The 25,597-nt window shown below is 39.5% G+C and overlaps 1 protein-coding gene across 1 annotated transcript in view; it reads right to left on the bottom strand.

Annotated features, from left to right (window-relative positions):
- LOC122444800 (LIM domain containing preferred translocation partner in lipoma) overlaps nucleotides 1-25,597 on the bottom strand; it is a 509,662-nt gene that overhangs the window by 371,169 nt on the left and 112,896 nt on the right. Inside the window, exon 4 of the mRNA XM_043473440.1 lies at nucleotides 399-521. Coding sequence (XP_043329375.1) covers nucleotides 399-521 — 123 coding nt within the window. The remainder of the gene's footprint in view (nucleotides 1-398; nucleotides 522-25,597) is intronic.

The raw sequence follows: 25,597 nt of genomic DNA on the forward strand, positions 1-25,597 counted from the left end.
AAAAAGGAAGGCATCTCAGTTTATTTGATGTAAGGAATTTCTTAGAAAAAATGTAGTTCTCACCCTGACTTTAACACAGCCATGCTAAACCACATCTCTGAAGATTCTACCAACATACAACAAAATGTCCACTGAGGCAAAGCCAGAAAAGGAGTAGGGCAATGGCATAACAAGCTTTAACTTATAAATGGGTAGGATGCTCTGGTGTTATTTTAGAGAAAATACTAATCAAATCAGTTAAAGAAATTTCTGTTGACTGACACATGTTGATATTAAAAAAGATAACCTAGACCACTGACTCCGAGAAAATCAAAAAAGAAAGAAGGGCTGTAAGAACCAGCTTGTTCTTTCAGGTAATTGCAGATTATCTGTGGCTAATATTCACAGCTAGCTCTTACCTGTGGGGGCCGAGGCTTGTAAGGGGAACTGCACTCCAGGTCAGCCAAGATGCTAGTCAGAGAGTCAATCTCAGCATCCAGGCTGGAGCGTCTCTCCTCAAGGGTCTTGCCTCCAGGATTTCCCTGTGAGAAGTAACATATTTACATTAAAAGCGGAAATTTCCGGTTTCCATCCATTTCAGTCTGGGTTCAAATTTCCCAGTACAATGTGACTTTGCCCAAGCTTTTTACCACTTCATATATTTAGCTTTTATAAAATTTTTGAGGTAGGCTGGAGTGTTATCCCTCTTTGACAAATAAGACAACTGGAATGTATGAGAAGATTTTCCCAAAGTCATACTCTTATTTAGAGGATATTTTCTCTGATGCATATGCAACTTAAAGGAAGTAACTGTCTCCATACCTGCACTCAAGGAGTAGATCCAGCCGGAGAGGTGATACAAATTCTGTGTTCAGAAACCACAGTATAGCACTTCCCTGTTGGTGTAGTGGTTAAGAATCTGCCTGCCAATGCGGGGGACACAGGTTCAACCCCTGATCCAGGAAGATCCCACATGCCACAGGGCAACTAAGCCCATGGCCCACAAGCCTGCATACCCTAGAGCCCATGCTCAACAAGAGAAGCCACTGCGGTGAGAAGCCTGAGCACCACCACAAGAGTGAGTAGCCCCAGCTTGCCACAACTGGAGAGTAGCCCCTGTTGGCCTCAACGAGAGAATGCCTACTTACAGCAACAAAGACCCAGCACAGCCAAAAACTTTTTAAAAAGAGAAGAGAAGAAACCACTGTATAAAAGGATGGGATTTTAGTTGAAGCAGGAAAAGGCAAGGAGAGACTTCAAGTCCAGAAAGACGAATAAGTGAGGGATCAGTGGATGAGGTGTGTCTGTGTCCGAGAGAGACGGCAAGCCCGAAGAGATATCCCTAAATGATGAACTAGAGTGAGACTGCCCAGGGTGTAGCCGAGGGGCTGGGGAAGCAGCATGTGGCAGTGACCAGTGATTATGAAGCACGGGATCTATGAATTTCATGTCAATGCTCCATGGTAGCAGGAGCACTCACTGCTGCTCGCATTCAGAATCCACGTGAAGTGAGCAGAGGCAGTGGCACCACCATAAAGGCCTGAATAGGAAGTGGGAACAGCTTGGGAAAAACAAGAAGTCTGCCTAGGGTTTAAGGCACGGAAATAAAAAGTGAAATACAAAGGAAATAAAAGGGTAGCCCTAGGATTTGGAAACAGGGTGAGCTGAAATAATCTTTTAAGATAATGATGTAATAATGATCATAGGCATGTGATGGGAATGTCTCTTAAGACTCCATCGAGAAATCAAAGTGAATGTGCAGTAAGGCCCATTAGGAATGAAATAATGAGAAGCTACTGTAATTGAATCAACTCTAGAACTTGTCTAAGGAAGTTAAGTATCAGTATAGTGTCTTGAAGTGTTTAGAAGAAAAAGCCAAGAAACCACAGAGTATCCTCAGCAACAACAAAAATTAGGGTGTCCTGACAAGCTAGTGTTTAAATCTTATAATTATCTAAGTAAATTTATCTTTATGAATCTGACACAATGACAGCTTAATGGTATTTCCTATTAAGACCACTAGTTTCTTTTCTCCTAGTAGCTTGCCCCCCAAACCATCTTCCCTGAGTCCTTAAACTTAGTTAATCTCTGCATAAAACAGCTCAAATGAGATCTAGTGTATTAGTCAGTTTCTCGTGAATTTAGCCAGCAAGAGTTAATCCTTCAGGACCTGATCTATCTGTTTAGATCAGATCTATCTCCATCTGTTTATGTCATCTTTGACTTTGTTCATTAGTGTCTTATAATTTTCTGTGTACAGTTCTTTTGTATCCTTGGGTAAGTTTATTCCTAGATATTTTATTCTTTTTGTTGCAATGGTGAATGAGATTGATTCCTTAATTTCTCTTTCTGATTTTTCATTGTTAGTATATAGAAATGCAAGTGATTTCTGTGTGTTGATTTTATATCCTGCAACTTTGCTAAATTCACTGATTAGCTCTAGTAATTCTCTGATACTATTTTTAGGGTTTTCTATGTACAGTATCATGTCATCTGCAAACAGTGAGAGCTTCACTTCTTTCCTGATCTGGATTCCTTTTATTTCTTTTTCTTCTCTAATGGTTGTAGCTAGGGCTTCCAGAACTATGCTGAATAACAGTGGTGAAAGTGGACACTCTTGTCTTGTTCCTGATCTTAGGGGGAATGCTTTTCAATTTTTCACCATTGAGAATAATGTTAGATGTAGGCTTATCATGTATAGCCTTTACTACATTGAGTTCGATTCCTTCTATGCCCATTTTTTTTTTAAGTTTCAATCATAAATGTGTGCTGAATTTTGTCAAAGCCTTTTTCTGAATCTATTGAGATTATCAATATGGTTTTTATCTTTCAATTTGTTAATATAGTGTATCACATTGACTGATTTCTGTATATTGAAGAATCCTTGCATCCCTAGAATAAACCCAACTTGATCATGGTGTATGAGCTTTTTGATGTGCTGCTGAATTCTGTTTGCTAAAATTTTGTTGAGGATTTTTGCATCTATGTTCATCAGTGATACTGGCCTGTAGTTTTCTTTTTCTGCATCATCTTTGTCTGGTTTTGGTATCAGGGTGATGGTGGCCTCATAGAATGAGTTTGGAAGTGTTCCTTCCTCTGTAAATTTTTGAAAGAGTTTTAGAAGGACAGGCATTAGCTCTTCTCTAAATGTTTGATAGAATTCTCCTGTGAAGCCATCTGGTCCTGGGCTTTTGTTTTTTGGAAGATTTTTGATGACAACTTCAATTTCAGTGCTTGTTACTGGGTTGTTCATAATTTCTATTTTTTCCTGGCTCAGTTTTGGAAGGTTGAACTTTTCTAAGAATCTGTCCATTTCTTTCAGGTTATCCATTTAATTGCCATATAGTTGTTCATAATAGTCTCTTATAATCCTTTGTATTTCTGCATTGGCTGTTGTAAACTCTCATTTTTCATTTCTCATTTTGTTCATTTGATTCTTCTCTCTTTTTTCTTCATGAGTCTGGCTAAAGGTTTGTCAATTTTATCTTCTCAAAAAACCAGCTTTTAGTTTTTACTATTTTAGTTTTTTACTATTGTTTCTTTCATTCCTTTTTCATTTATTTCTGCTCGAATCTTTATGATTTCTTTCCTTCTACTGATTTTGGGGGGTTTTTGTTCTTCTTCTTACAGTTGTTTTAAGTGTAAAGTTAGGTTGTCTATTCAATGTTTTTCTTGTTTCTTGAGGCAGGACTCTATTGCTATTAAACTTTCCTCTTAGAACTGCTTTTGCTTCATCCCATAGGTTTTGAGTTGTCATGTTTTCATTGCCATTTGTTTCTAGAAATTTCTTGATTTCCCTTTGAGTTCTTCAGGAACCTGTTGTTTATTTAGAAATGCATTGTTTAATCTCCATTTGTTTGTGTTTCTTACAGTTTTTTTCTTGTAATTGATATCTAGTCTCATAGGTTTGTGGTCGGAGAAGATGCTTGATATGATTTCAATTTTCTTAAATTTACTGAGGTTTGATTTGTGACCCAAGATGTGGTCTATCCTGGAGAATATTCCATGTGCACTTGAGAAGAAGGTGTATGTATTCTTCTAAATTTGGATGGAATGTCCTGAAGATATCAATGACATCCATCTCATCCAATGTATCATTTAAGGCTTATGTTTCCTTAATAATTTTCTGTTTTGATGATCTGTCCATTAGTGTGAATGGGGTGTTAAAGTCTTCTACTATTATTGTGTTACTGTCAATTTCTCCTTTTATGTCTGTTAGTGTTTATCCTATGTATTGAGGTGCTCCAATGTAGGGTGCATAGATATTTACAATTGCTATGTCTTCCTCTTGGATTGATCCCTTGATCATTATGCAGTGTCCTCCCTTATCTCTTATAATCTTCTTTATTTTAAGATCTATTTTGTCTGATATGAGGATTGCTACTCCAGCTTTCTTTTGCTTCCCATTTGCATGGAATATATTATTCCATCCTCTCACTTTCAGTCTCACTTTAGAGTCTTTAGGTTTGAAGTGGGTTTCTTATAGACAGCATACATATGGGTCTTGTTTGCCAGTCTGTGTCTTTTCATTGGAACATTTAATCCATTCCTATTTAAAGTAATTATTGATATACATATTCCTATTGCCATTTTCTTAATCGTTTGGGGTTGATTTTGTAGATCTTTTTTTTTTCTTTTGCATTTCTTGACTATATAAGTCCCTTTCGGACATGACTGAGTGACTCACAACAACAACATTTGTTGTAAAGCTGGTTTGCTGGTACTGAATCCTCTTAACTTTTGCTTTTCTGAAAAGCTTTTTATTTCTCCATCATTTTGAATGAGATCCTTGCTGGGTACGGTAATATAGGGTGTAGATTTTTTCCTTTTCAGAATTTTAAATTTATCCTGCCATTCCCTTCTGGCCTGCACAGTTTTTGCTGAAAGATCAGCTGTTAAATGTATGGGATTTCCCTTGTATGTTACTTGTTGCTTTTCCCTTGCTGCTTTTAATATTCTTTCTTTGTGTTTAGTCTTTGCTAGTTTGATTAGTATGTGTCTGGGCATGTTTCTCGTTGGGTTTATCCCGTATGGGAAACTTTTCACCTCTTGGACTTGATTGACTATTTCCTTTTTCATGATGGGGAAATTTTCAACTATAATCTCTTCAAAAATTTTCTCATACTAACTATGGGTACTTTTTAATCAGATAATCTAAAACAACCTTTTAATCATCTTCTCTTTCTGGGTATATTTGTATGATCCCTCTGAAAGTAGTGTTAGTTGCTCAGTTATGAACAACTCACTGTGACCCCATGGACTGTAACCACTGTCCATGGACTTCTCCAGACAAGAATTCTGGAGTGGGTAGCCATTCCCTTCTCCAGGGGATCTTCCAAACCCAGGGATTGAACCTGGGTCTCTTTCATTACAGGTAGATTATTTACCATCTGAGCCACTAAGGAAGCCCCATGACCCCTCTATCTGTTTTGCTTACATTTCTCATAATATCTATCACCATCTAACATTAACTCTTATGCATGTTTGTCTTGTGCTTTCCCAGATAGCTCAATGGGCAAGAAATCTGCTTGCAATGCAAGAGACACAGGAGATGCGGGTTTGATCCCTGGTTCAGGGAAATTTCCTGGGAAAGGAAATGGCAACCCACTTCAGTATTCTTGCCTGAAAGCTCCCATGGGCAGAGGGACCTGGCGGGTTACAGACCAAAGGGTCACAAAGAGTCTATCAACAGTCTCCCCAGGATAATGTACACTTCATGAGCACAAGGAATTTGTCTGTTTCCCTCCTCATCACTTCTCCAGAATCTTGCTCAGGGTCTGATCCATGTATGTGTTCAATAAATAATTGGAGTAAATCAATGAATAAGTAATGGCAGACTCTGCCATGGGTCAGCCAGTAACCTTTCCTGTATCAGCATCTTTTGAGTCAAATCAGCTAGAAGCACAGCAGGATCAATGAATATGAAAGGAATCAAAAGGTTCAGGATGACTGTGTGTGCACACCTGTGTGTGTTTGTGTTTTTCACATTTTATAACCCAGACTGGAAGGTCCTCCTTGTGAAAATTGAGAGACTTTCATTAGCCCCCTTGCTATAGCCAGAAATGGGCAAACACTGTAATGACAGGCTGTTTATGTGTTCTCAGTGTCTGAATCTCCAGTGTGACCAAACTCTCTAAGGCCAGTGCATCTCTGTCCTAGGACCAGATGTTTTTAAGGAGTGATTCCCTGCATCAGAAGTGATCTCATCTTCACCTCATTGAGTAACTATGAAATACTGTAGTATTATTAAGACACAAGTCTCTTAAAATTTAAAATTCATGTGAACATCCTGGCAATGGATTCTGGTACAACAAAAGGTAGGACATTACTGTTATGGAAGGCAACTGAGAACTGTGTGAACCTGATCCTCTTACATGCAGCTAAAAAACAGTATTATTAACATGAAATTCAATCACTGCATTTCCATAAACTCATGGACAGCACAAAATATTGATACGGGTGGTGGGCTGGAGTCTAGTTAAATTCTCCCTTGGGACACAGTATCCTCATCTATAAAACTAGGAGAAGATCACCTGCCTGACCTAAGCCAGAGGGACATTACAAGACTCAGATAAGAAAATGGATGGGAAAAACACTCTTTAAATTGTAAAGTGCTATAATTATAATGATTTTTCATAAATAGCAATAATTATAGCAACCAGTAACCATAAATTAATATGAATAATAGTTATTGCTAATTATTCTTCTTCTTAAAGGGAGAATCATTCATTAAGTATTCCCTTGGGGTATCAGCAAAGAGACAGGACTTAATCAGGTCTTCAGCATCTGTACTTTACTGTAGTAGACAGCATGGCAACTGCCCACACCTTAAGTACTGGATACCATGGAGTCTCAAAAATTACAGAATTATTCTGAGCCATGCAATGAAATGAGTAATTACAGTGTCCAACCAGCCTGAGCATGTAAGATTCATTCTCTCTTCCCTCTGAATTGGGACTACTCCCCATTGTCAGTTTCTCATTTCTCATGACACCACAGAACACTATCCAGACTAAAGCTGTGAGATTTTTCCCCTTACTGCCCCACCTGGCCTTCTGATAAGAACTCTGTTCCTATATTTCAATTTCCATTACAGACGAGGATAGGCTTCTTTCTCATTGCTGACTCTCTACTTAATGTCTCAGTTCAAATAACTGAAGTCCTGCACAAGTCCCACCACCGGTCTTTCTCTTGGTGCTTCTTCTACCACCACAGCACCTTTAGACCTAGAAACTACTTCATTACTCTCAACATTTAACACCACACACTAGAACACAGTTCTATAACCAGCTAATGGAATTCAACTCACTTACCTACATGTCTTCTCCTTAACTCCCTGTCACTGTAGACTTACCAGTCACCTGATCATTGAGTGACCTGCCTGAGGCCAGGTAACAATAAAGAAGAGTCTCCTGCCTCTTTGCCTCATGCTTTTTCTAGATACCACAAGGCCACCTATAAAGTGGTTACTTTAATAATAACAATTCTTACATTCTTCAACAACAGAGAGATTCCATTGTCTTAGGCTAGGTTTTGCCAAAAACAAAGCTTGAGACAAAAGCTGGGTGCAGCTCATTGGTTTTGAGAATCAATCCCCACCCCCCACCCCAAAAGAAAACAGTCCTGAATGACTGAATAAGTTAAGAAAAATAGGAGGAAAAGCCATTTCAAAGGTACATAATTGAACTGGTCACCAATATGGACAACTAGGGCTCCATTCTCCTGGGAGCACCCTAAGGAGTTCCTTGAAATAAGCCTCAGATTATCCCTCCTAGAGAATGAAAGAATATTTACCCTCTGACTCTAGTTCTTCATTGGGTTAGAATCACCTAGAGGGTTACAAACTCGCTCTTACCTGTCCAAAGAAGTACACTGATATGAGGAAAGTCCCAGGACAGAAAGTGAGAGAAAGGTTCTGCAGCTGAGGCAAGGGACTGCCCGGTTATACGTATGAAGAGGTGGTGGTTGACCTCTGAAGATAGGATGAGAGAGCGGGTACAATGACTATGACTTTTTATTAACAGCTATAAAACTCATGTGAAGAAGCCGTTTATTGGATATTATTTTCTGTAAGACACTTAACTTCATTAATTCAACAAATATGTATATGATATTAATAAAAGCTCACCAAATCACAATAGGGGCTTATTATAATTGAGAAAATCATAATTCTTAGTTCCAAGTAGAACTACAGGGTGATGACTCTCTCACTATAAGTACAGAGAAATATGTTTTAAAATAGAGTCCAGAACCAAAATGCATAGCATGTAAAGTCATATGGGTCACTACACTACAGGTGATAGATAAAGAAGCATCAGCAGTTGAGTCATGAAAGAGCTTTCATTTATATTTATTTATATACTTACTCTTTATATGCAATTGTTTTTATTTAAAAAAAAAAAACTCATAGAAAAGTTGAACAAGTAGTGACATGAACTCCATACACACAGCCTTTACACAGATACCCAAATTCAAAAGTGGCCAATATTTTGCCTTTCTCTCTTCAATAACAAATATAGCTGCTTGCTTGTTATTGTAGTTTAACTGTTTGAAAGAAGTTGCAGAAACTTCCCTTCCATTTACTTCAGCTTAACATGTCCGAAGAACTAATTTTTCAATACCATTCTCAGACCCACATTTCATCAAAATGCTCACATCTCATCAGAAGCCCCCCTAATGTCCTTTTATTGATTGTTGTTCATTGCCATCCAGAATCTAATCAAAGATCATACATTTAAGTGATGTGTCTTTTTATTCTCTTTTAATTTAGAACAGGTCCCACATTATGTTTGTCTTTCATGAAATTGATTTTGCGTAAAGAAATCCGGCCAGGCAATTCGTAAAAAGTTGAAAAATCTGGCTTTGTCTGATGATCAGTTTCAGATTACACAAGTTTGTCAGGAAAACCCTTCCATTGCATTACATCAGGAAGTTCATGATGCCATTTGGCCATTTAGTGATGACAAGTTTGATGACTTGGTTAATCCACCAGATTTCTTCACTGCAAAAGTGCCTATTTCCCTTTTAAATCAATATATGATCTGTGAAGTGACATTTTGAGACTCTGCTAATATTCTGCTCATCACAAACCTTTTAACCAATGATTTTAGCATCCACAGATGATCCTTGCCTGAACTGATTACTGCATTGGTAGTTGCACAATGCTGAAAGTATCTGTTATTAGTGAACGAAAATAAATGGATACTGCTTAGCATAATAACAATTTATTTGGTAAATATTCATTTCCTTTTTGAGGTAGGGAGCAGGACTAACTACAAGGTCCCCTGCTATTTAAAAAAACAAAAACCTCAGGAACCTAATGATCAAATCAACATTATTAAAGAGAGAGTTCTCTTTCAGGCTGTTAAGAACAACAAAAGATCAGGGAATAGTCTAGTTGATTAAGAACTGCTCTCTGCCCTAGGAAGTTTACATCCTAGAATTAGAGTCAATACACAGAGTCACACTCAAACATGCATGAGGTGACCTAATCCTCAACAACCTCCAGAATCCCCGACATGGCCAAACAATCACACTGACACATCACAGAAAGGGGATCTGAGGAGTCAAGATCTGCATGTGACTGCTCAAAATGACCGGAGAGAAAACTTGATGCTGGGGCACTAAACCTGTGATATTTACATTGTGAAGCTCACGGAACTCACTGGGGCAGACCCCACGTGTAACACCAAGGGACTCCCAACCCCTATTCATTCCTGAACTTCCCTTGGTGATTCATTAGGGAAAAAAAATCTTTCCCTGATAGCTTAGGAATATAAAACCATGTCATTCTAGGGAACCTTAGGAGGCATGTAGCATAAAACAGTATATTCCATTTAAGTACAATTTTTATTTTCTTTCCAGTGGTATTGAGTATTAATAATACAACGGGAATTTCACTTCATTTTTGTTTTCTTTTATGGCCAGTAAAGTTCATTATCCACTTATTTCTAACATTAATGTTAAAAAGATAATGGTTGGTGACAACAAGAGGGATACAAGAATAGTTGTATTATCTCTAAGCAACAAAACTGAGCATCTATCATTTACCCATCATCTTTCTATCTTTGAGGAAGCTAAGAATAAAATCAGTGAATTTCTTTGTGATCATTTTTATTAAATTTTACCCCCAAAGCATCCTTAATAAGAAACAAAAGTAGTGATAAAGGCTCTGGAGTCAGAATGGAGGAGTTTGAAACCTAGAACTGCCACTTACCAGTTTTGTGACATTAAGCAATTTCCCTGAGGTTTCTGGCTCTCAATTTGTCATGGAGTTATTGTAAGGATTAAATGAGTTCATACATATCAAGTATTGCTCACATCTTAAGTATTCAATAAACAACAGCTATTCAAGTACTACCTTGATCACGGTCTCACTGGCTGACATGATGAATCAACTGAGTTTTTAACTTTTAAAAGCATTCTGATTCAAAATAAAAATCAGCTGCTAGGGACTTCAATGAGATGGGGTGCCTATGCTTCTTAACATGTAACGGTGCTAGAAATTAACTGTGAAGAATATAATTCTAGATCAGTGGTTCTCAAACATTAGCCTGTATAGAACAACCCAGAGAGCTTGTTAAAACGCAGATGACTGGATCCCACTCGAGAGTTCCTGGTTCTGTACATCTTGGGTGAGGACCAAGAACTTACATTTCTAACAAGTTCTTCCCAAGTGACACTGATGGTGCTGATCCGAGGGAAGAATTTTGACAACCACTGCTCTAAGCATATTTCCAACACAATGAACATTTGCAAGAGCAAAGAGAGTGTATTTTATATGGCTAATGCTGCCATAAAAATGCCAATAGCCAATCGAAATAATGAGTAAGAGAAATCTGGATCAAAATAAAATGAAAACAGTAGCACAGCTTCTTAATATAATCCCACATCAGTTCACTTCGGTCACTCAATTATGTCTGACTCTTTGCAACCCCATGAACTACAGCATGCCAGGCCTCCCTGTCCATCACAAACTCCCATAGTTTACCCAAACTCATGTCCATTGAGTTGGTGATGCCATCCAACCGTCTCATCCTCTGTCATCCCCTTCTCCTCCTGCCGTCAATCTTTCTTAGCATCAGGGTCTTTTCAAATGAGTTAGTTCTTCGCATCAGGTGGCCAAAGTATTGGATTTCAGCTTCAACATCAGTCCTTCCAATGAACACCCAAGACTGATCTCCTTTAGGATGGACTGGTTGGATCTCCTTGCAGTCCAAGGGACTCTTCAAGAGTCTTCTCCATCACCACAATTTAAAAGCATCAGTTCTTCAGTGCTCAGATTTTTTTAATAGTCCAATTCTCACATCCATACATGACTACTGGAAAAACCACAGCCTTGACTAGATGGACATTTGTTGGCAAAGTAATGTCTCTTTTTTAATATGCTGTCTAGGTTGGTCATAACTTTCGTTCGAAGGAGTGAGCGTCTTTTAACATCACAGCTACAGTCACCATTTGTAGTGATTTTGGAGCGCCCCCCACAAAAAAAAAGTCTGCCACTGTTTCCACATCTATTTGCCATGAAGTGATGGGACCAGTTGCCATAGTCTTAGTTTTCTGAATGTTAAGCTTCAAGCCAACTTTTTCACTCTCTTCTTTCACTTTCATTAAGAGGCTCTTTAATTCTCTTTTGGCCATAAGGGTGTTGTCATCTGCACATTTGAGGTTATTGATATTTCTACTGGCAATCTTGACCCAAGCTTGTGTTTCATCCAGCCCAGCGCTTCTCATGATGTACTCTGAATATAAGTTAAATAAGCAGGGTGACAATATACAGCCTTGGCATACTTCTTTCCCTATTTGGAACCAGTCTGTTGTTCCATGTCCAGTTCTAACTGTTACGTCCTGACCTGCATACAGAATTCTCAAGAGGAAGGTCAGGTGGTCTGGTATTTGCATCTCTTGAAGAATTTTCCACAGTTTCTGGTGATGCACACAGTCAAAGGCTTTGGTATAGTCAATAAACCAGAAATAGATGTTTTTCTGGAACTTTCTTGCTTTTTTGATGATCCAACGGATGTTGGCAATTTGATCTCTGGTTCCTCTGCCTTTTCTAAAACCAGCTTGAAGATCTGGAAGTTCACAGTTCATGTATTGTTGAAGCCTGGCTTGGAGAATTTTGAGTATTTCTTTACTAGTGTGTGAGATGAGTGCATTTGTGTGGTAGTCTCAACATTCTTTGGCATTGCCTTTCTTAGGGATTGGAATGAAAACTGACCTTTTCTAGCCCTGTGACCACTGCTGAGTTTTCCAAATTTGCTGGCATATTGAGTGCAGCACTTTCACAGCATCATCTTTCAGGATTTGAAATAGCTCAACTGGAATTCCATCACTTCCACTAGCTTTGTTCCTAGTAATGTTTCCTAAGGTCCACTTGACTTCACATTCCAGGATGTCTGGCTCTAGGTGAGTGATCACACAATTGTGATTATCTGGGTCATGAAGATTTTTTCTTGTCAGGAATCCTCTGGCCCTTATTAATTCCTGAATATTCAGGAATTAAGAGGAGAGGCATGCCCTTCCTGAGGCTGAGGAATCCAGTCATGTCCTTTGTTAGTTTCTCATTATGGTGATAAGCACCCTCTTCTCTCCTTAATAGGGATCACTTTGTGTTTTGTAAGCCTGGAATTTTAATCTTTATCTTTGCTGAGAATAACTAACTTGTAAGACAGTATATATGCCCACACCATGTTGATTAAAACACCTTTGCTCCATCAGAGCTTTGGCCCCCCTGTCTTTCTTTCTCTTCCTCTCTTTCTCTTTATCTATTTCTGACTGATTCCCTGAAACGCGAAAGCTGGCTGTGTAACCCAGGGAATATTAGCCTCTTTCCTTCTTGCACTTTCTCATCGTCGACTCTGAACCACCAGGTTCCGGTCCAATAAAGGACCAACATTTTCTGAATAGTTCCTCTGCATATTCTTGCCATCTCTTTGTAATATCTTCTGCTTCTGTTCCATACCATTTTTATCCTTTATTGAGCCCATCTTTGCAAGAAATGTTCCCTTGGTATTTCTAATTTCCTTGAAGATATCGCTAGTCTTTCCCATTGTGTTGTTTTCCTCTGTTTCTTTGCACTGATCACTGAGGAAGGCTTTCTTATCTCTCCTTGCTATTCTTTGGAACTCTGCATTCAAATGGGTATATCTTTCCTTTTCTCCTTTGCTTTTTGCTTCTGTTCTTTTCTCAGCTATTTGTAAGGCCTCCTCAGACAGCCATTTTGCTTTTTTGCATTTCTTTTTCGTGGAGATGGTCTTGATCCCTGTCTCCTATACAATGTCATGAACCTCTGTCCATAGTTCATCAGGCATTCTATCAGATCTAGTCCTCACCTCCACTGTATAATTGTTAGAGATTTGATTTAGATCATACCTGAATGATCTAGTGGTTTTCCCTACTTTCTTTAATTTAAGTCTGAATGTGTCAAAAAGGAGTTCATGATCTGAGCCACAGTCAGCTCCCAGTCTTGTTTTTGCTGATTGTATAGAGCTTCTCCATCTCTGGCTGCAAGGAATATAATCAATCTGATTTCTATGTTGACTGTCTGGTGATGTCCATGTGTAGAGTCTTTTCCTGTATTGTTGGAAGAGGGTGTTTGCTATGACCAGTGCGTTCTCTTGGAAAAACTCTATTAGCCTTTTCCCTGCTTCATTTTGTAGTCAAGACCAAATCTGCCTGTTACTCCAGGTGTTTCTTGACTTCCTACTTTTGCATTCCAGTCCCCTGTACTGAAAAGGACAACTTTTGGGGGTGTTAGTTCTAAAAGGTCTTGTAGGTCTTCATAGAACTGTTCAACTTCAGCTTATTCAGTACTACAGGTCGGGGCACAGACTTGGATTCCTGTGATACTGAATGGCTTGCCTTGGAAATGAACAGAGATCATTCTGTCATTATTGAGATTGCATCCAAGTACTGAATTTCAGACTCTTCTGTTGACTGTGATGACTACTGCATTTCTTCAAAGGGATTCTTGCCCACAGTAGTAGGTATAATGGTCATCTGAGTTAAATTCACCCATTCCAGTCCATTTTAGTTCACTGATCCCTAAAATACAGACATTCACTCTTGCCATCTCCTGTTTGACCACTTCCAAGTTGCTTTAGTTCATGGAGCTAACATTCCAGGTTCCTGTGGAATATTGGTCTTTACAGCATGGGACCTTGCTTCTGTCACCAGTCACATCCACAACTGGGTGTTGTTTTTGCTTTGGCTCCATCTCTTCATTCTTTCTGGAGTTATTTCTCCACTGATCTCCAGTAGCATATTGGGCACCTACTGACCTGGGGAGTTCATCTTTCAGTGGCCTCTCTTTTTGCCTTTTCATACTATTAATGGGGTTCTTAAGGCAAGAATACTGAAGTGGCTTGCCATTCCCTTCTCCAGTGGACCACATTTTGTCAATGTAATCCCACATAATCCCACATGCTATATAATAATATAAGCACCCTCAACACACTGGTTCTAGTAATGCTGAGTTGACACAGGCAGCATTCATCAGAAAATATGACCTATTTTATCTAATAGAAATGTCACATTATTGAATTTGACAGAAAATGTTGGGAAAGAAATGCTTTAGCTCATGGTTGTGCATTCTTCTTCCCATTGAGTAAGTTGAAGAAGTCATCTTTCCAAAAGTTCATCTGTCTTCTCGTATATACTCTCTTTCAGGAAGTCATCACTGGTAACCCAGCTTATATGATAACTGACTCTTCTCTGTCTAATTCTCTCCAATAGAAATGTTCATAGGGTAAGTCATTGTTGGTTCATGTGAATGTCTCTTCTCATACACGACTCTATGAGATCACTGTACTAAGTAGCAAGCAATCTAAGAAAGGCATGATCCCCAACCTCAAGAAGTTATAGTTCTTGTTATAGTTATAGACTTGTTATAGACTATAGTTATAGTCTACCAGAAAATACGACTTTCACATCTGGTTAATGATATCAACTATACCGTGTTCTCTCGTACTCTGTAAAACCACACGGAAAAGACAGAGATTTAAACAGCAACAACAAAGACCTTCCCTAAGAAGTTTATTATCCAATGACTGATAGAAATACTATCCAACTTTTCTAATATGCAAAACTAAGGTAAAAGTTGAGTCTCATTATTATGTAAGAAGAGTCATGTACCCTGCAGATTAAGGACAAGGGGGAAAAGGTGCCATAAAAAGCCATTTTTTGGTGCAAACACTTAGCATTTGAAACAGAGACAACCTCTTTACAATTCAAACAAGAATAATACAGTATGGCAATGAATAGACAGAAAGTAAGGTAACAACAGGGAACAAAGAGGTTTTCATGGTTCTAGTATACTTGAAGCAAAAAACATCAAGATAGAACCTCAGCACTAGGCTTGACACCTGCCTCAATTTTTTGTCTCTATTCCCTTTCATCTCATCTTCTTCAGTCCTAGCACACTCACTCAACATTGATAATGTCTGGTCAACCCACATCTCTTTAAAGGAAACACTGTTGACCTTAGCCGCTGTTGCCAAAGAGCCATGTTCTGGCCCATAAGACTCTACCTCCCAACATTATGACCCGTGGAAGCAAAGCTGGACAGCCTGTCCACAAGCAGGCTGGCGATCTAACCTTTGGCCTGTGACAAAAAGGTAAGTGAGGCAATAAACCTCCTTCTAACCAAGCAACATGTGACAAAACTGCCATGAGGATGAACTGTAGTTATGATAAACACAAAGAATCATGTCTGTCTGTGGCTAAGAATTGGAACATATAAGAAGCTTAGATGTAATTATCAGAGACAGGGGATGAATGGGCATGCAAATAATAAAAACATGAAGGATCAGAGGGAGAATGGAAGGGAAGAAGAAAAGGAGAGAGATATGGCCCTAAGCCTGAGCCTTCCAGTGCCAGATCTCATCCACCTGGATCCTAATGATGAACTCTTTATATGGAAATACTCCAGTGGCCTTGGTCCCACCATCAGCCTTACTGAAGCAGCCACCATGAGCTCATTCACAGGGATGACAGTAAGGGGTCACGTCTACTTGTGACATTAGCAGGCAGTCACTTTTCCTTTCTGAAACTCAATTTTTACTTACATAAAATGAAGGGTATGAATGTTCCAGGTCCTCTTTTATTTTTTTGTAAGCTCTCACACTACACGAGTCTAAAATGACATTTCATAGCTTGCGTGCCACTATCTTCACTGACTACTTGCAGTCAGACCCAAACTCACCAGAGTTAGGCCCACTCACAGTGGAAGTCAACTCAGATGTCAGAAAGGACAGGGACATGGTTAAAGTGTTCTGTGGTTGAGTACGGCCCCTTCATTCACTGCTCTCTTCAGATAAGAAGGCAAAACATACACACAGTCAAAAACAAGCAAGCAAATAAACAATAGCAACAACAACAACAACAAAACCTTATCATTGTATTATCTACTCATGGAATTATTTCTACTGAATTCTAATCTTTATAAAATAAAGGTAATATTGAGAATGTACTCTTTTACCAGTCCCTTAAAATTAAAATAAAGGTCAATATGTATGACAATAGCTATATAAGAACACAGAAAAATACTTACAGTACCTACCCATTGATAATAAGATTAACTATTTGACAGTAAAAGAGACATTTGGCAGGCCTTTTATAAGCAGCAGAACCCTGTGGCAAAAGTGAAATCACACACCAAACCCCATTATTTAAAACAGATTAAAAACAGAGCTGCTCTGGTTCAAGTACAAGCAGAGAAGTGCAGAGCTCCACCCACCGGGTTTTTCCCATTGCCTCCAGAGATATCTCCTGAAGCAGTTCTACAGAAGTTGGAAAATCACCACCGCAGATTTTCTGGGCAAGCTACGGAGGAAGAAGTGGGATCCTCGGAGGAGCCACCTTGCCAGTCAGTCCACACACATAGCTTAGTGAACACTATACCAAGCTGCCTTCTCGGTACTTTGTGTATAAACACACATGTGTGTGCATGTGTAAAAAGGAGATACATCCCCTTGAAACAACTATAAAGATATCATCATATAGTACCATGGAAACTTTCCCAGAAATGCTTTGCCTAATACAGTTAACACAAAATAATACAAGTAGGAGAAGTTTTAAAAGGTAGAGAAAAAACAAGTTTGATTCGCCATTGTGTGCGTGCTAAGTCACTGCTTCAGTCATGTCTGACTCTTTCAGACCTTATGGACTGTAGCCCACTAGGCTCCTCTGCCCATGGGATTCTCCAGGAAAGAATACAAGAATGCTTTACTGTTTCTTTCTCCAGGAGATCTTCCTGAATGAGGGATCAAACCTTCATCTCTTAAGTCTCTTTTATTGTCAGGAGAGTTCTTTACCACTAGTGCCACCTGGGATTTGCCATTAAGGAAGCAATATTTGAGGGTGGAAGGGAAAGAAGAACAATTATCACTTGAACTTGTGAAAAAAATGTGTGTGTACTCAGTAGCTCAATAGTATCCAACTCTTTGTGACCCCAGGGACTATAGCCCACCAGCTTCCTTTCTCCAAGGAATTCTTCCAGGCAAGATTAGTGGAGAGGGTTGCCATTCCTACTCCAATGAAACAAACAGACAGATGAAATATTTTTGGTCCCTGTTGCAGCATGCAGTAGATAAAAGATTATGCCAGATATTTACGCTACTAATTTTGTTTTAAAATCTCATGGAAGATACTTTTGCATTTGGATACAATGCAAACACATTAGAAAAATGAGTTAAGGCATGATAAATTCCAGAAATCACTTTCGCCCACTCCCCAACAATGCAACAGAAATAACCAGAAGTAAATGTCACACCCTCTTCCAACAACACAAGAGAAGACTCTACACATGGACATCGCCAGATGATCAACATCAAAATCAGATTGATTATATCCTTTGCAGCCAAAGATGGAGAAGCTCTATACAATCAGCAAACACAACACTGGGAGCTGCCTGTGGCTCAGATCATGAACTCCTTATTGCCACATTCAGACTTAAAGAAAGTAGGGAAAACCACTAAATCATTTAGGTATGACATAAATCAAATCCTTAATGATTATACAAGGGAAGTGAGAAATAGATTTAAGGGATGAGATCTGATAAACAGAGTGCCTGATGAACTATGGACGGAGGTTCATGACATTGTACAGGAGACAGGGATCAAGACCATCTCTAAGAAAAAGAAATGCAGAAAGGCAAAATGGCTATCTGAGGAGGCCTTACAAATAGCTGTGAAAAGAGCAAAAAGCAAAAGGAAAAAAGGAAAGATAGACCCATTTGAATGCAGAGTTGCAAAGAATAGCAAGGAGAGATAAGAGAGCCTTCCTCAGTGATCAGTGCAAAGAAATAGAGGAAAACAATAGAATGGGAAAGACTAGAAATCTCTTCAAGGAAATTAGAGATACCAAGGGAACATTTCTTGCAAAGATGGGCTCAATAAAGGACAGAAATGGTATGGACCTAACAGAAGCAGGAGATATTAAGAAGAGGTGGCAAGAATACACAGAAGAACTATTCAAAAAAGATCTTCATGACCCAGATAATCACGATGGTGTGATCACTCACCTAGAACCAGGCATCCTGGAATGTGAAGTCAAGTGGACCTTAGGAAGCATCACTACGAACAAAACTAGTAGAGGTGATGGAATTCCAGTTGAGCTATTTCAAATCCTAAAAGATGATGCTGTGAAAGTGCTGCACTCAATATACCAGCAAGTTTGGAAAACTCAGCAGTGGCCACAGGACTGGAAAAGGTCAGTTTTCGTTCCAATCCATAAGAAAGGCAATGCCAAAGAATGCTCAAGGTACCGCACAATGGCACTCATCTCACACGCTAGTAAAGTAATGCTCAAAATTCTCCAAGCCAGGCTTCAACAATATGTGAACCATGAACTTCCAGATGTTCAAGCTGGAGTTAGAAAAGGTAGACGAACCAGAGATCAAACAACATCTGCTGGATCATTGAAAAAGCAAGAGAGTTCCAGAAAAACATCTATCTCTGCGTTATTGACTGTGCCAAAGCCTTTGACTGTGTGGATCACAATAAACTGTGGAAAATTCTGAACAAGATGGCAATACCCGACCACCTGGCCTGACCCCTGAGAAACCTGTATGCAGGTCAGGAAGCAACAGTTAGAACTGGACATGGAACAACAGATTGGTTCCAAATAGGAAAAGGAGTATGTCATGGCTGTATATTGTCATTCTGCTTATTTAACTTATATTCAGGGTATATTGTGCAAAATGCCAGGCTGGATGAAGCACAAGCCAGAATCAAGAATTCCAGGAGAAATATCAATAAGCTCAGATACACAGATGACACCACCCTTATGGCAGAAACTGAAGAAGAACTAAAGAGCCTCTTGATGAAGTGAAAGAGGAGAGTGAAAAAGTTGGCTTAAAACTCAACATTCAGAAAACTAAGATCATGGCATCTTGTCCCATCACTTCATGGCAAATAGATGGCGAGACAGTGGAAACAGTGGCAGACTCTATTTTGGTGGGCTCCAAAATCACTGCAGATGATGACTGCAGCCATGAAATTAAAAGACGCTTGCTCCTTGGAAGGAAAGCTATGACCAACCTAGACAGCATATTAAAAAGCAAAGACATTGCTTTGCCAACAAAGGCCCATTTAGTCAAGGCTATGGTTTTTCCAGTAGTCATGTATGGATGTAAAGAAAGCTGAGCACTGAAGAATTGATTAATTTGAACTGTGGTGTTGGAGAAGACTCTTGAGAGTCCCTTGGACTGCAAGGAAATCCAACCAGTCCATCCCAAAGGAAATAATTTCTGAATATTCATTGGAAGGGCTGATGTTGAAGGTGAAACTCCAATACTTTGGCCTCCTGATGTGAAGAACTGACTCATCTGAAAAGACCCTGATGCTGGGAAAGATTGAAGGTGGGAGGAGAAGGGGATGACAGAGGATGAGATGGTTGGATGGCATCACAGACTCAATGGACATAAGTTTGAGTAAGCTCCAGGAGTTGGTGATGGACAGGGAGGCCTGGCATGCTGCAGTCCATGGGGTTGCAAAGAGTCGGACACGACTGATTGGCTGAACTGAACTATCTGAATAGTTAGAAATGTGATATTAATTTTATATATTGGTTCATCATCCTCACGACTTTTATCCTTGAATTCTTTCAAGACTCCTCAAAATGTTGCCAAAATTGAAAACCAAGGAAAGTGTTCAGTTCCTGTTTCAAGCATTCCATGTCAAGTGGCCAAATATATCAAGCCAGGGGGCTTGTCATCGAAGCAGATAAGGGGGGTGAGAAATTCCTTTAAACTTTCCTGACTCTGATTCTATGTGCTAAACACCATAAGTCAGGTCTTACAGATAAAGGACATTTGGGAAAGTGTGAATAGATTATAGATGATTAGCATAGAAAAAGTAACTCAGGCTCATGTAATATTAGAATTCAAAGGGGAATTTAAGCACTTATTCCAACATTTTCACGTAAAGACAATAAAATGCCCCCAAAGAAATGATTTAGATGTTGGGGATAGTACTTCAGTGAAAGGACTGAAATCAGTCTAAAACCTGAGTACCTTATAGTGTGAAACATCTTTTCTAAAGAAAATATTTTTATGCATTGTTTCAAGTGTTCCTCTTAGGAACCTATAAAACAGGCAGAAAGTTACTCTGGTCCCATCTTCCAGATGAGGAAACTTTTGGGATGAGAGGAGCACAGGCACTGTCCAAGGACTTCCAGTGTCACTGGTGGGACAGGATCACCAAAATTAAGCAAAGAGAAGAGTCCATCCTCCACCCCTTGAAAATGCAATATGGACACACAGATGCCAACCAGTGCTACAGAAATTCCTAGAAGAGAAACATCAGAATGGATGGAGACACTTCGATTCATAGACACTGGAGACAGGGAGAAACTCAGCTAAGACCTATTAGGATACCATAATCAAACCAAAAAGGAAACAGAGAACCAGAAAGCACAAGTGATTTGCTACTAGTCACACAACCAAGTGATAAGGATGGGGCAGGGAGATCTGAATCAGTGCTTCATTGTTCCCGTCCTCCCACTCAGAACTCACTGTCAAGTAAATGAAGACAGTATGGCAAGTTTCTCCTAAGAAGCTTTTAGGTGCCCTAATGTCCGAAGTTGGTTGAACATTGAGAAATCTTGACCCAGAAAAAGTGACACATTATCCACCCAGTGCAACCACAGAAATCCCTTTAGTGAATCAGGAGGTACACGTGTAGACCAGGAGAACAGAGAAACAGCAAACCAGACACTTTGTCTCGGTTCTGTCTTAATTCAGTAGGGTGACCCTTTCTAAGCTTGTGTTTTCTCAACAGCAAAATGATGGGTTTAGATTTGATCTTCATGTTCTCTTTTTGGAGAAGTTCTGTTATTGTCACATATTCATATAAATACAACCTCCCTAACATTATAAGTCGTTGAAAGTTTTTCATTGTTGTCGGTTCTTTCCCTTAAAGCCACTTACTGGAACAAATTTACTCTGTTTCTATTTAGTGTAAGTGCACTTCAATAGCTGAAAATACAGAAGCTATAGTGCAGATACTAACAAGATACAATTTACAACACTCGTTTCAAAAATAGGGTTACTGATAACTTCAGAAAGGAAGTTGCATTCAGCTGCGCTGTTGGCACAGTCACTAGCTGACTAATGGAAATGGAAAAAGACAGGTGAGAACGACACCTTAGCAAGCAGGCAGAAGGGAAAAAGATGAAACACACATCACGTCTTATCTCAGAGGCTCAGAATGGAAAAGTTATGGGGGAAATTACCTAAAGTGGCAGGAATCGTGTTCTCTAACAATCAAAGATACATCAATACTCGAGTGATTATTCAGGATCTGTTCATCACTTTCTCTCAGTCAAACTCCCTGTTCCAAGAGGAACCAGCAGCATTGTTGGCCAGTTAGCCAGTCCACTGTACCCTGGCTGGGACGTAGTTACCACTGGGAACACGTGAAAAGCAAATCACAGCTCCCTCCACACTGCCATTATCAACAGAGTACTGCCTAAGTTCAGAAAAGCATTTTCATAAATATTATCTCATTCAATCCTCCCAGCAATCCTAAAGATGAGCAGATACTATTCCTATTTTATAAAAAATAAAAAAAGGATACTGAAGGTCAGAGAAAAACAGTTTTCCAAGTCACTCAGGCAGAGGAAAAAAAGAAAAGAATTAGGGACCCAAACATTTAGCCCCAGAGCTCTAACTCTTGCACTTTCCATGACACCAGGCTGGAAATGTTAAAGGGGAAAGGCCATCCCTTCAAACATGAAACGGAGATTCTAGGGGCCTATTAGGTTACCATGAATAAGGTCACAGCTGCAGCTACAGGGGAAAACCAAGCTCCAGTCCTCTCTCTCGCTTTCTCTCTCCCCATTTAGCACAGTTTTCATGCAGTTTTCAATAAATATTTATCAAGCAGTCAATACACACTGATATGAATGATAGGACTAAAAAACAAAAAAGGAAAATCATTGGTTCTCTGCCTTCCAAATGCTTATAGATGCATTAACGAGTTAGTATGTCCACAAATCACCATATTATAGAGCAAACTACAGGCAGGTAAGTATTAAACTATGTGAAACACAAGATGCCAGAGCAAACAACAGAAATCAGAGAGTGCGGTGAGAATTGAGCAGGTCTTAGATGCAGAAAAATTATCTAAGATATTTACCATGTGAGTATAAAGATATATAGAAGGAACACTGCAAAGCAATGCGTACCAGCACTTGGCAAATACAAGTGTTCTTTAAGGTAAAAATAGAGGAGGGTCAGACTTAGAGGGTCAGCCGTGGTCAGATTATGCAGGTGTGCAAACCAAGGCATAGAAGAAGCTTGGCTGGTATCCAGGGTACAGCTATACAAAGAATAAACACAGTCCTCATGACGGAAGGAGAGAGTGGGCAGAGTAATTGTATCTTGGGACTTGGTGCTGCTGTGGGAACAAACACATGGTGTGAATCACATATATTTTAGGCTGTGCACAGACCATTTACATTAATGCTGGTCCCAAGGAGAATTCTTATTTTCATGAAAAGGTTGCCATTGATAAAAAGTGAGTATGGGGCCACAGAGGAGAGTTGAATTCACTTTAATCAGGAATGAATGTGAGTCCATCAGACAACAAACATTTCTGTCTTCTACCTCGAGAATACAAATTAACAAGTGCTATGAAAAGACAGTTATTACTCCCAGATAGAAGCTAAAAAAGTCAAAGGAGGCAAAGATGATTCTATCTGAAGCCTTGCAGTTGTCATCTCCACTGACAGTCTTCCTCCATGCTACGACTCAGCCCATATCTCTTTTCAGGCTTTCCTGAGAAATGTTTCCTTTTCATAGAATATTCAGAGTCAAACAATCATCAAATGGCTACTATTTGCTTAGCAATGGTTCAATACTTAGCATATGTTAAAGAACCATGACAAACAACAGAGAAATAATGAAAAACTGAATTTATCATTTCTACCATTCCTAGCCTCTTGCCTGTTGCACTATGAACTTTTTTCTTTCTGATACATTCAATTTAAAACACTTGCCAAGGATCTGACCCCAACTGTGGTTCACAGTGGAATCCAGGCACTAACCTGGATTTCAATCAAATGGGTTTAAAGTACTGAGATAGCTCACCAACTCACATCCCCTCTTGCTTTTTAGTTCCCACCTGTGAAAGAGAAGAAGACTATGAATCCCAAAGGCATATTTTGAATACCAGGGGGACTAAGGTCTCGGGAGCTATGTGTCCTATAGGTTGCGAGGGGTACAGTGGGTCTTCCATCAGGGTGGCTCATAGCATCTTTGGAAATAAGTGGATTATGGGATTTTACTAAGCAAGTGGTAGGAGACTCTACAGATACTAAATCACAAGTCATGATCTCAGAAGGAGGCTAGATTTTGGTGGCAAAAGACAGAAACTACAAGAAGAAAAAGGCTGAGGTTCTGAAGGGACACTGAACTTCCTCTGAGGAGAGAAGCATCTCAGACCCCCATTACAAAGTAAAACTTTTAGGGCCCCTCGCAGATTTACCAAATCTGAACCTCTGGGAGCAGGGCCTCTTGATCTGCATTTAACAAAGAACTTTGCAATCCCTACCCATAAGTTGGAAATCTGTTGGCCTAGAATCTGGTCATCAGGTGCAAATGCAAGTGTTAACAATAACTAGAATGATTTAATTAAAATCCCACAACTTGGAACACACTGATGGAGAACTCTTTACTAATACATTCTAACTCAATTCCCAGGCACAGGTAAACTTCTTTTTCCTTCAATAGCTCCTATTCTCACCAACAGTGCCAACAGAGCAAATACAACCCACTTTACTTGTCCTCCTCTGTGGAAATGGCATTTGCATTGAACACCTCAAAGGGGTTCTGTGAGCTTCCATTTACTGGTGTTTATAAAAGTCTTCTGAGTCTCCTGATAAATCAATTAACAATTCAGTACAGTTCAGTTCAGTCATTCAGTCAAGTCCAACTCTTTCTGACCCCATGGGCTGCAGCACGCCAGGCCTCCCTGTCTATCACAAACTCCAGGGGTTTACTCAAACTCATGTCCATTGAGTCAGTAATGCCATCCAACCATCTCATCCTCTATCGTCCTCTTCTCCTCCCACCATCAATCTTTCCCAGCATCAGGGTCTTTTCAAATGAGTCAGTTCTTCGAATCAGGTGGCCAAAGTATTGGAGTTTCAGCTTCAGCATCAGTCCTTCTAACAAACACTCAGGATGGATTTCCTTTAGGATGGACTGGATGGATCTCATTGCTGTCCAAGGGACTCTCAAGAGTCTTCTCCAACACCACAGCTCAAAAGCATCAATTCTTCAGCACTCAACTTTCTTTAAAGTCCACCTCTCACATCCATACATGACTACTGGAAAAACCATAGCCTTGACTAAATGGGCCTTTGTTGGCAAAGCAATGTCTCTCCTTTTTAATATGCTGTCTAGGTTGGTCATAACTTTTCTTCCAAGGAGCAAGTGTCTTTTAATTTTATGGCTGCAATGACCATCTGCAGTGATTTTGGAGCCCCAGAAAATAAAGTCTGCCACTGTTTCCACGGTTTCCCCATCTATTTGCCATGAAGTGATGGGACCGGATGCCATGATCTTAGTTTTCTGAATGTTGAGCTTTAAAGCAACTTTTTCATTCTCCTCTTTCACTATCATCAGAAGGCTTTTTAGATCTTCTTTGCTTTCTGCCATAAGGGTAGTGTCATCTGCATATCTGAGGTTATTGATATTTCTCCTGGCAATCTTGATTCCAGCTTGTGTTTCATCCAGTTTAGCATTTCTCATGATATACCCTGCATATAAGTTAAATAAGCAAGGTGACATTATACAGCCTTGACATACTTCTTTTCCAATTTGGAACCAATCTGTTGTTCCATGTCCAGTTCTAACTGTTGCTTCTTGACCTACATTTCTCAGGAGGCAGGTAAGGTGGTCTAGTATTCCCATCTCTTGAAGAATTTTCCACAATTTTCTGTGATCACACAGTCAAAGGCTTTGGCACAGTCAATAAAGCAGAAGTAGACATTTTTCTGGAACTCTCTTGCTCTTTTTGATGATCCAACAGATGTTAGCAATGTGATCTCTGGTTCCTCTGCCTTTTCTAAATCCAGCTTGAACATCTCAAAGTTAACAGTTCACATATTG

This window comes from Cervus canadensis, chromosome 7, assembly GCF_019320065.1.
Source record: "Cervus canadensis isolate Bull #8, Minnesota chromosome 7, ASM1932006v1, whole genome shotgun sequence".
NCBI lineage: Eukaryota > Metazoa > Chordata > Mammalia > Artiodactyla > Cervidae > Cervus > Cervus canadensis.